The following is a 12,418-nucleotide window of genomic DNA, read 5'->3' on the forward strand; positions in this document are numbered from 1 at the left end:
ACAAAATGAACGCCCAAGCTTTCTCAAGCAGCAGAATTGGCTGAACTTTTAAAAACACTCTAAGGCTTCTATCCCAACTCCAGGCCCCACCCCAAAATTCTGACAATGCAGTGCACCTGCATAGGGTCAGGTTGGAGACCCACTGGTATGGAGTCCTCTGTGGGAGCCCCATACTTTACAAGTTTAAATATCCAGTAATGATCACAGCAATATCCTAAATGGTTTAGATTTTGATCTGCTAGAAAGCTGGGGGTTAAGACACATGATCTCAAAGTCCCTTTCTAAGCTAAGATTTGATAATCTTGTCATTAAGAAAGTAAGATTCCATTATACATAATCACCACGATCAACTCAGTCAAGGGACTGAAACTCACTGAGGTCACAGCTCTCCCTGAGTCACAAGACACTCCCCACTCCCCTTCTGTACGTAACAGTTACAAAGCCTGAGGAATCTGCCAAATGATGTGGCTCTTACTTGGTAACACATTTGTACCGAATTACTGTAGACCCTACTTGGAATTGTATTTCTCACAACAGTGTCTAACAGGTTCCAGTTGTTAGTTTTAGGATTTTTTTTTCAAAGAAAACTGTACGTTTAAAGTTTAAAGAATAATTTGAGCTGGAATTGGTTGCTTTCAAGAGCCCCAGGAATGGGGAACAACTGGATAGTCACGCATTTGGATTATTTACCACTGATGGAAAAGACAAGTCAAGTTCCTTCTGAAAAGCATATCCCGAACACTGCAAAATGGTAAGTTTGCTTACAAATCAATACAAATGAAATATTTTTCCTAATCACCTTACTTTCAGAATTTGTAGGAAAAACAGCCATAAATCCAGGCAAAGGTTGCCCTTTCGAGTTGAAATAGCCGACTTTTGAAGAGAATACTTTACAAATCAATAAAGAAGTTAAATACCATGATTGTGCCGGACTGGACACGTGGGGAAGGCACAACGCAACAGGTAATAATGGTGCGGAGCTTAAACCCATCAGGACGGTTCAGACACCTAGATAATGCTGCCTGCCTGAGCTCAGGTTCTGCAGCCAGTCTGCCTGGATTCCAAGCCTGTCTTTGCTCCTCACCAGCTTGTGTGTCTGTGGCTAAGTCTGTTAACCTTATTAACCTTAACATGCCTCAGTTACCTCTTCTGAAAAATGGACATGATAAAAACAGCGCCTGTGCCCTAGGATGGTGTAAGGATTTAATAAGATAAAATAAAACATGTGAAGGGCTTAGCCTCCTTCCTGCTTGGCATGTAGTAAGTGCTCAATAAATTTTGGTCATTGTACACAGACAGACACAGGCAGATTATGCACAAAATGCCAGGCAGCCAGTAAGCCTTGAACAGAACATAGCCATTATTATTCCATAAAATAACATAGCAATCACGGACAAAAAGGTAATTATAGGTTCATTTAGCATGTTGTAACAGTTGCCTGATGAATCCAGTCAGAATCTTCTTGAGTGGCATTTTAATTAGGAACATCTTTGTAGAATATCTTTGTAGAACAATGTCTAAAGCACAGAATTCCCCAAGGCAGGTCATAGGAGCTAAAACTATCATCCTATAGAAGAAGTTATATTTATGACAATATTCCACTCAATTGTCTCATTTGTGCTTATATCCTCTGGTGTCTAGCACATAGTAGACACCCAGTAAGTGTTTAAGTATACTCAAGTTTAAGTATACTCAGTGAGTATAGCAGACCCCCACACACCAAGCACATCATGACTAAATGTCGTGAGCAAGAAAAGGCTCTGTATTTATGAAACATACCTTTTCAAGAGAGATGAGTATCTTAAAAACGATCGTCCATATAATTCACAAAATTAATAGCCCTTGGGTTAAAAGTTTGGATAAAAGAGATATGATAAAAAAGATTCATGTCAGGGTCTTTGAATACAGAATAGAAACCGGGAAATCTCTACTATATGCCACTTGTTGAAATAGATTTGTCATCCTTTCATAAATCAAGTACACCAAAGAACTATGAACTTCATCTCAGAGTGGTGCAAATACGCAAAATGCTGGCCTTTTGCTTCATGGATCAAAAACACACAACTGCATTAACCAATCACTTCACACAAATACCAAAAAAGGCTCTGAATGTGTCAAAGAGAGATCTAAAACACCTAGCAAATGAAAGCTGAGGCCACAGGAAAGCGGGCAGCAAATGGTTACACTCAGCATAGGTACGACATGCAAGCTACAAGTAAACACACTTCAACCTTCAACAACCCACAGGCAGGGTGTAAAATGAACTGTTACCCAACACACACAAAAACAGGCAGAGAAAACAGCTCTCTTCCTTACAGACAGAGTCAGATAAATTTAAAGATCTACAAGCATATTCTTTTAACCCCTACTATAGCTTCCTGCTTTCTACACATCTATTTGTGAGCTACAAAATGTCGAGGGCCTGTGTCCTGTTGCACTTTTATCAAACGTTCCCTATGAGAGCAGACCGACGTGTGCACATCAGCCCCGGCTAGAGTTCCAAGGCTTTTTCTTTTTTAAATTCATTTGGCGGGCCATGTAAAAATGTATATCTGTGGATCCATGTCAGGAGAACCCAGAAAAAGCCTGCTTATACATCCTTTGCTTGACTAAAGAACACTGTTGTCTGGATCTGGGGTAGGGTTTTAAAAAGAAGATACTGGTCATTAAATCCAACATGGGACAATGGAACCCCTATGAAAGAGTCCACATCCGCCTGTAATAGGTGGCTGTCCTTCTGTCTTATGTGGTAGTTTGAGGTCCCACAAAAGCAGTCATATTTTTGTAAATGACTTTGAGGATTCATCCTGGTATTCTTATTATTGTATCCCACATTGTGGTCTGTCATGGTCTGTTCAGAAAAAATATCCAAAACTTAGAAATTAGGCAAAAAAGATAATCATGTGACCTTTTAATGTCATGCTAATGCATTTTCTAATAAGCCCCCCCGAAGGGTCATCTGACTCTCTGAAAATGTAACTTGATTTAACTAACACTTTATTAGGACATTTTGCAACCCTATAGACGTCAGCATGTAGAAAAATGGTACAGCACGTTGTGTTTTTTTTTTTCCTAGTAGAGATGAGAACCCCAAAGGCGAAGATTTTGTTGTCCTCTAAGACATGAACCAGTTTTGAATCTAACTTAGCAACCTTATGTGAACATTCCTTTTTCCACCGAGGTTTTTTTGTTGTTGTTATCAGTTCCTCATATCCTCACTGACCTGGCTTTGTTATTCTGCTAGTTCCCTCATTAAATGAGTTCAAAACTTTGACACATGCTCTCTATTTACGTTTTTAACAATGTAAGAATTAACCTTTGATAGTTCTCGGCCCAATAATCAAGTCACCCCTGGGAGATTGAGGTCTGTGCGCAAGGAGGTCTCCGGTCATACTCAGAGGGTGGCTACACTAAGACAAGATTCAGGCTGATTAGCTACACTGGCTACCGTGGAACAAGTGAAGCTAGAGGTACAGGGGGGACATCTTCCCACACACACACACACACACACACACACACAGAGGCCAAAGCTTTACACAGAGAAAAGCCTACATGTTGAAAGTGTGTGAGGGCAGCAAGTCCACTCCTACATGTGTGCATCTACAAGAGCCATTAGTGCTCATGTCCACAAGACCCACGAGAATATTCAGAGCCTTTATTCATAAAATCCCCAAACTGGAAACAACCCAAATGCCCATCAACAAGGGAGTGGGTAAACAAATTATGGTATATTCATTATAATGGGATACTATACGGCAAGAACAAAGTACTGATATATGCAAAAACATTTTGTTGCATATAAGAAGCCATATATAAAGGAGCACATATTGTATGACTCCATTATATGAAATTCAAGTACAGGCAAAACTTATTTATGATTATTGATTACCTAGGGGGAGGGGAATGACAGGGAAAGGCTGTAGTGGGACTTTCTGGAGGCATAGAAACAGTACTGATCTGGATGGTGGTTATAAAGGTACATACTTACATAGAAACAAAAATCGTCAAGCCACAAATGTATGACTGGTGTATTTTACTCTACATAAATTTCACCTTAAAATGAACATTTTTTTAAAAAAAAGAAAAGAGATAAAGAAAAATGTATTCCAAAACAAGCAGGTAGGGAGAGAGGTAGGGAAAAGAAAGGGAAGGGGGTTTTAAAAGATTCTTCTTCCACATTTACATCAAATAAATTAAATAAGAACAAACTAAATAAAAGAGGGACAAACCCCAAAGGCCATGAGGCCTAGCTGGGTACATTTATGTGTGACAACAAATCTCAGCCCGAGAGCTGGTGAAGCATAGGTGTCTTCTTAAGGATGGGATGGCCTGATGCTCGGAATACCAGGGGATGGCTAGCATTTTTCTCTTGAGAGACTGGGACAGTCCAGAGTTGAAGGTAGATCCTGAATCCTAACACTTTGGGGGAACATGCTCAAATGGGACACTGGGTAAGAATCTGATAAATGAATCAAGAAAATGCTTAAGGTAGGTGCTCTGACAATGGTAACATTGACGTAAAGGCATGCACATAAACAATGGGATTCCACAAGATTACCCATTTCAATCTGGGGACAAATGATTTTTTTTTTGACAAACAATTTTTAAGCTAAATAGAACATACATAAAGCCACATTCAAAACTGCACACCTATGCCAAAATGATTATCATTACTTAAAGATGCATTTTCAGCTTTTAGAATTCTCTACGAGTCCTGATTATTGTTAAACTCCACTGCATCCACCTACTGAATTTTCAATAATAGGCCTAAAACATTTCCAGTGGGTGAAGACTTGAAAATAGACTCAGCCATCTGAAAGAATTGAGTTTCTTTTTCTGCCAAATGTGACAGCCACAAGTAGTGCAGCCCCGCCGCTCCTGCCACATCCTTTCTGCCCCAGGTGGAACAAGCACCTCCCAAGAGCTCGACTTCCCCTCACTGAGAGGGCTCAAGCCAGCTGACAGCTGCGCAGGCAAGAACAAGGTGACCCAGACCCAGAGGAGAGGGCCCACTCCTCCCCCCAGGGCCAGCACAGCCCACTCACTGGGAGGCTGGCCACCGTGCTAAACAGTTTCCAGCACACTCTCATTTAATCCTCCAAGTGGCCTGATGAGGTAGTCGGGTTCTCAAAAGGAAACAGATGGCACACACTCGAACTAGGGTAATCTGAGGTGCGATTGATAAAAAGGCTCTTACAGTGGGTGAGATGTAGACGTAGCCCAGGGCTAGAAACAAGGGAGCCCTAGACCTGCAGGCACAAGGGGAGAGGGGTGCGGAGGAAGGTGGACTTGATTGGAGCAAACACTTGTCCAGCGAGGGACACAGCCGGCCCAAAACCCCCTGGGCAGGGAGCCAGCGGGACCACCCCGGGTCTCACTGGCCTCCCCAGCTCCCTGCCCTCTCCCACCAGGGCTCCTGTGGAGCCAGAGCCCACTGCCATGGCCCACACTGGCCTAGCCCAAAGCAGAGCAGGCAGCGGCGCAATGGGGAGACTTCCTGGTGGTCAGGACACCACCTCCATTTCACAGGGAGGAGTGCTCTCTGGGTGCGGCAGAGGGTCGGGTTCTAGAGCCCATGTTGGCAATTCCTACGCTGCGTTTCCTGGTCCTAGTTCCCTCCGGCCCTCCACAGTCGCTGACAGCACACGAGCCGTTCGCCCTGAGCAAATTCTGCAGACTTTTTAACTGCCTTCCAACTTAGGCCTCTAACTCTGTGAATTCGTGGTTTAAAATGAGGGGGCAAAAGCCAACAGGACACATTGAAGGCATTCAAAATAGGGCCTACCTTCAAAACTGGAGCTGATGCTGCACTCCCTTCTCCTTCCCAGGCTCCTCCTCTCTCTTTCCCGTGATCCTCCTCTCTTTCCCGTGGTCCTCCTCTCTCTTTCCCACGGTCCTCCTCTCTTTCCCACGGCCCTCTTCCCTCATTCCTGCCTCCATCTTCACTCCAACCATTGCCCCTTTTATCTGGAAAAACCCTCCTTCCACACTAGAATTTGGCTCAATTTAAAGGACAATCCTCTCCCAAAATTGGGAGTTTCATTTCCGAAAGGCCAAAGAATAACTTCCATTTACACCTCAACAGAGTCAATCCGCGGGTGGCCCTTATGGAAAGCTTTCCAACTGTTAAAATGGGAGAGAGCTGCTGAATTGAAGTGTAGTCCAGGAAATGAAAAAGTCTATACTCCTACAACTACAGAGAGCAATGTCTGTCATCATGTTACCAACAAAATTCCCCCCAGCTTTCTGCACACTGAAAAGAAAAGAAAAAAGAAATGTTGGCGGAGTCACCCTGAGACAAAATCCTGAAGAAAGATTTAACTAGGTTCCTGTTCATTTCAGACATGGAAGGGGCAGAGGTAGAGGGCCTGGAGGTTGGAAGTCCAGAGCACATCGCACATTTTTTCATCAACAACCCTTTATCGTAAAACCCTCCCACCCAACACTTGGGGCTCCTTTGCAGGGACCACCTGCTTCTCTGGGCCCAAGGTTCCCTATACCTGCCTCTCCGCAGCCTAGGCACACTCTTCTGAAGTAGGATCTGGTACCACAGAGACGGGGTTTCTGTATGCAGCTCTTCCTACCAAAAACAATCCATTCTTCTCCAGGGTGGGATAGGAAGTTTATGGTACAAGGACTTTTAGACCCAGTTAGTATTTCCCATGAAGAACAGCCTCCAGGTGACCCTTTTTTTTACCCAACAATTCAAACCATTATTTACAACTGTGCAGTATATAATTTATTAAAATGAATGAGATACTTTTTTGTAATTAACCCCTAGATCACTTCTGCAAAAAGCATAATTTTCAAAACCTTACCAAGGGAATAGGTTTTGTTCAACGCTCCGTGGACATTAAGGGGTAAAGGAAAATAATATTGCTCCTATCAAAAAGGCAATATAAATACAAAGGTAGAAAATAGCATAATTTGGATTCTACACTTACTTTGACTGCTACTTAAGTGGTCAAAACTGAGTTTCCTCTGCCTTTTGCGTGGAATGGAAAAAAGTAAAATTCTTTTCAACTCTCACGGCAAATAAACAAGTACGTAAATTATACAATGTAACAAGCTTGATATTCCCCCCCACCCCCCGCATTTTCTAAGAAGTGATACACAGTTTGGAAAGAGATCACTCTGGGTCTAAAAGAAGCAATTTCAAAACAAGTATCCCAGATATCAAGGGCAAAGCTATACGCGCTCTTCTTGATATCACACAGGAGGTCAAGCTGTCAACTCATCCCCTAAGGGAGTCCCATGCAATCAATCCTCAAGTGCCCCACAGCCTTTGGTCAGCAGAGCCCACACAGGAGACAGGAAAAGGGTTTTGCTTTGTACTCACTCTTACAAAGTTGTCAGGGAACAAACCTCTCCTGCCATTGATCTGTCCCTCCCACCAGCCTCCATCCTCTTTCCTGATGTTGGTGATGATCTCACCCACGCTGATGGTCAGCTCATCGTCGTGCTGGGCCTGGTAGTCAAACTCCACTATGGCCTCCACTGGAAGGAACAGGGAAAAAAGAGCAACTCAGATTAGATGTTGGAGAAGTCTGAGGCCCAGTGTCCCTAGAAGGCCAGTAAAGTCACATTAAAAGGACTTCCCCTCTATGAATATTCAAAATAACAGGGCCACACACATCAACCCGATTTTGGTTAACCTGAAGCCTGCAGCATGGAAACCACATGAAGTGTTGGTCCGTGGTCAGGCACAGGCAGGGTGGCCTACAGGTCTCAGGGCCAGGAGGGGATTCAGAGGGGAAACCGCATAATGACAGCCAGCGAATAATGTTTGCCTCACACAGAGGGAGTCCAGCATCGTCTCCCCAAGCGCAGAGTGCAGACAACACACGAGTTTAGCTCTTGGGTCCCCCTTCTCTCACCAGTACTAACTATGTGATGCTAACCTCTCTGGGCCTCAGTTGTGAAAAATGTCAATGCTCATAATTCCCACCCTACAGAAGTAGCGACATCTCACTATGACAACATGTGTAAAGACAGCTGGTGCAGAGGGCCCAACTGGCTGAACCAATTATCTCAGACTGCCTACATCAGAACCACAATTGCTTCCTCAACAGAGGAGTTCTTAGGCAGCAATATACCATGTTAAATTGTTTTCCCAATCTATGGTAATCTCTCATACTTGGTAACAGGCAGAGGCAACAGGGAAGAAAGATGGGTCTTCTTGCTGACAAAGTGCCAATGCAAATTAACAGAACTAACCAATCCAGAGATGAGTTAACTTATCCATATATCAATTATGCAATTCATTTAGACGTTGGGCTTCTCCTCATGACCACCTCAATACAAACCTATCTCATGATCTCTTCCTTTTTTATTTGCAGCTCCATATGAATGAATGAATGAATGGAAAATAAATGAATACAAGGATAACAAAAATTAGATGAAACCCCAAGTGGTGAATTAGCAATTCAGAAATTATGGGAAAATTAATGGAAGAGGAAAAGTTAAATGAGCTCAACATAGAGTACACATACTAAAATTAACTCAAAATGGATTATAGACCTAAATGTAAGAGCTAAAACTATAAAACTTTTACACGAATGCACAGGAGAAAATGTTAATGACCTTGGGTTTGGCAAAGTTTTCTTAAATAGGAGACAAAAAGCACAAATGGGAAAAAAAAAACACAAATGCAATATATTGAGGTAGGTTTTTCCAGGAAAAAGGCTGGTAGGTGAGTGGGTACCCATCACATGGGCTTTGCATATCCATTCGGGATAAATTCCCAAAGCTCCTCCAGTTCGGAATATCCCATCCATCCAGGCCGGGGCACTCCTTCTGTCCACTCATCACGTCCGCTAAACCAGACAGTTCATGAGCAACTCCAAATGGAGTTTCCTTTCCTTACATCATTTTGTCATTCCAAAATTAGCTGTCCGATCTCACTGTCATAAATCTGTCCGGGATGAAGTTGAGTTGCAAACCATTCTCATCACTGATCAACAGAAAGGAGTGTAAGAGTATGGACAAAGCAATCTTTGCGGATTTCTCCAAGTTCCTGACATGTAGACAAGCACAAACACTCTGATTTTCTTGTATCATGCTCTGTTCCCCAGCAGGTAAAACGAGCTGTCGCAACAACCAGAACCAGGTCGATTAAAACACCACTTCTAATCACCTAGATATTGATCTATTAAAGCTTCGCTATAGGAACTGAGATTACAGTAACCACTGTTCATGTGCCACACCTTTCCCTGACTATCTCATTTAATCCTCACAATATTATGATGCCCATCTTCCCAATTAAAGAACCTGAAGCTCATCAAAGAAGTTAAGCTTATTTTCTGAATCAGTGCTCTCCAAAAGTGGGATGCGCCCACTTCAGGGATCTGTTGAGATCATGGGAGAAAAAACTAGAATGTCTTCTCATTTTATTTTAATTTTAAAAAGAGAAAAATTCAACTTTGCTACTGTTCCATTTACAGAATGACATTGGATCTTTCATCCAGTCTCTAGGTAACACAGTCAGGGGTCCTCTAGGGGCAGGAAACAGGAGGGACAGTAGAACCAAGGAGCACTACCAGGACAAGCACTGGCCTTCAGCATGGTGGGCTACCCTGAAGCTCTATGATGCCTCCTGGTAAAGCCTCTTTATGGATATTACCACTTTTAACTAAAATCACTTTCACTAAAGGGATTATTAGCTGCTTGGAAAGATTTGTGTAAAGAAAAGTAGGGGTTATAGACAGTGCTCAATATGAAGCCAAGTAACCAAGAAAATAGTAGAGCTGCCACTTCAGCTCTTGGTGGGACCTCCTTGCCAGCCACATTGGGAGGAGAGCACAAGGACAAGCCAATCAGATCTTACAGGGAAATCACCAAAAAAAATTCTCAGTTATCAAGATAACTTGTAACATAGGTTTACTTCCACCTTTAAGGTAGGTGTAAGTGTCAAACCATCGGGGTTAGCAAGATATTTAACACTTATGTGCACATATGGAAATAACATTCATCAGAAATCAAGCAGGTGGGAGGGGGGAGGAGGGGACGGGTAAATTCACACCTAACGGGTACAATGCACACTATCTGGGGGATGGGGACACTTATCGCTTGGACTCAAAGGGTACAAAAGCAACTTATGAAACCAAAACATTTGTACCCCCATAATATTCTGAAATTTTTTAAAAAAATGGACTTAAGACCCCTGACACATTATATAATTGTCAGGTACATAGTACCTGAACCACGAAGAAAATGCCTTCATTTTCCACCAATGTCTAAAGTCATCCAATACTCAATCTTACATTTTCCAAACGTTCATTAAGCCTAAAAAAAAGTGTTTAAGAGCTTCTCTGGGGTGTTCTCAATCTTCAATTAGTACAGTAACATACGCACATAATCTATAAATAAATAAATATATATGGAGATACTCAATTATTTTTTTAAACATGAAAAGAAAGGGCTTGGAACACGGACCTAGGCGCCCCAAGGCCAGTCCCCATTGGCACCTGGAGACGAAAGCTTATAGCTTTTCTCACTGGGAACACGCAAGCAGGCATGGCAGGTGGGATTGGGCATGCCTACAGGAGAGCACGGAGAACAGGAAGGCTTCTAAGCAGGGAGCTGGTCAAGGGGCCCATCTCACTGGTGAACTTAAACCCCATGTACTTTCAGGGACTCAGGACCTGACCAACGGCATTTCTTCTTCCTTCCTAAAGAGCAACTTGTGTTTTCTCTGTTCTCTATGTGAGCTTTACCAAGGTAAACTCAGAACAGGCAAAAGGAATCTGCTTCAAGTAGATGTTTACTAAGAAGTAAACAGCTGCTGCCTGTTGTGACAAACTGGAAAGAAGTGCATCCTGGTTTTTATTTGATTTTTCTCTTCCAGTGAGCCCAAGGACACAGCTTAATTGCGGCCTCCTCTGAGGCTGGCTGGGGATTAGGATTGGAGACTCAAAGATAAATAAAGCATAACTGCATAATATTCAAGTCTTCCCAACATCTTATTTAGCTGGCCTTTCCTGATTTACCCCTTCTTTAGACTCCCAGTTTTAGCTTTTTTTCCTCCTTGCCTTCTGGCCCCAGCTGAGCCCCCACTCTCCACATCATCTCCCTGGCTCCTGCCACTGAGGGATCCCAGGCTGTGTCTCCTCCTCCCCGTGAGTCCCTAAATGCCTGCTGGGTATGGATCACCCTCAGTTCTGTCCTGGCCACTAGAAGCTTCCTTGACATGCAGTAAGTGCTCAATAAAGACTTGATAAACTGACCACTCAGGTTGCATTTTCTGAGGGCAGATTGTTCTCTGCCCAACAAAGGTGCTACTAAAATGGCAAGTGTCAATCACATTTTTGCAAATTGAGTCAGATTCTTCAGCTTCAGCGCGCTAAAAGAGCTTGCTATTTAAAAGATCCTGCGGTTGATTCTTTTGTAACATGAATAATTACTTCCTGCTTTACCTTTCCTGTCAAGATGAATTTTTTACATATCAGGTTTCTCTAAGAGGAGGAAACCTGTGTATGACTTTGTTAAGAGCTCATAAGTCACGAGGATATGTCTCTCTTACTCCCTCTAAGGGCCCTTTCCTGTGTCCTCTGCAAGCCTTTGAGAGATTGAGAACTTCATTATCCAATATAGTATCACCAGCCACATGTGGCTATTGCGTACTTGAAATGTGGCTAGTCTGACTTTAGAGGCGCTGGAAGGTATACACCAAGTTTCGAAGATTTATTTGGGGAAAAACGGGATGGAAAATAGCTCATTAACAACTTTTATATTGATTGCATGTTGAAATGATATTTTGGATATGTTGGATTACATAAATATATTATTCAGATTAATTTTGCCTTTTAAAAATATTAATATGGCGACCAGAATATTTAAAGTTACATATGTGGTTTGTATTTCCATTGGACAGCTATGGTTTAGGATAATATTTGGCAAACAGGCGATAAAGACCTTGGATTGCACAAACACAGCAAAAAATATTCACAAGAGCCCAGGAGAAAGTCTGTGCCCACCCACCCCCAAACCCATTTCCTTGCCTTCAAGAAGCTGCCTAAGATTTTTTTTTTAAATGGTACCCTTTAGGAAATTACCTCTGGGCATAAGCACGAAATTAAAACATTAAACTAAATATTACAAAATATATCAGAGGTGTAATTAGGAAAACAGTAAACCAACTCCCATATTTAAAGACACCATAAATTAAAAAACTTAAGAACGTCTGCCCCTCAGAAAAATACCACCCTCCAACTGCCTGCTGTGCCAAAAGCCAGCCTCCACAAGTTTGCTACATCTACTGTGGCTGCAAAAACCAAAGCCACAGTTAACCCAGGTTACAAAAGACAGAGCTGGAGGAGATAAGAGATCTGCTTAGAAATGCAAAACACTTCAAGCTCCCCTATCTCCGTCTTCAAACTTGCTGGAATGTCTCCTCCCCTAAAGATGAAATAGGTGGTTT

The 12,418-nt window shown here is 42.5% G+C and overlaps 1 protein-coding gene across 1 annotated transcript in view; it reads right to left on the reverse strand.

Annotated features, from left to right (window-relative positions):
* Positions 1–12,418, reverse strand: part of SH3KBP1 (SH3-domain kinase binding protein 1) — a 330,680-nt gene that overhangs the window by 279,806 nt on the left and 38,456 nt on the right. Inside the window, exon 2 of the mRNA XM_012651703.1 lies at positions 7,340–7,497. Within this exon, the coding sequence (XP_012507157.1) occupies positions 7,340–7,497 (158 nt within the window). The remainder of the gene's footprint in view (positions 1–7,339; positions 7,498–12,418) is intronic.

The sequence above is a fragment of the Propithecus coquereli genome, unplaced genomic scaffold (assembly GCF_000956105.1).
Source record: "Propithecus coquereli isolate 6110/MARCELLA unplaced genomic scaffold, Pcoq_1.0 Scaffold362, whole genome shotgun sequence".
Taxonomy (NCBI): Eukaryota; Metazoa; Chordata; class Mammalia; order Primates; family Indriidae; genus Propithecus; species Propithecus coquereli.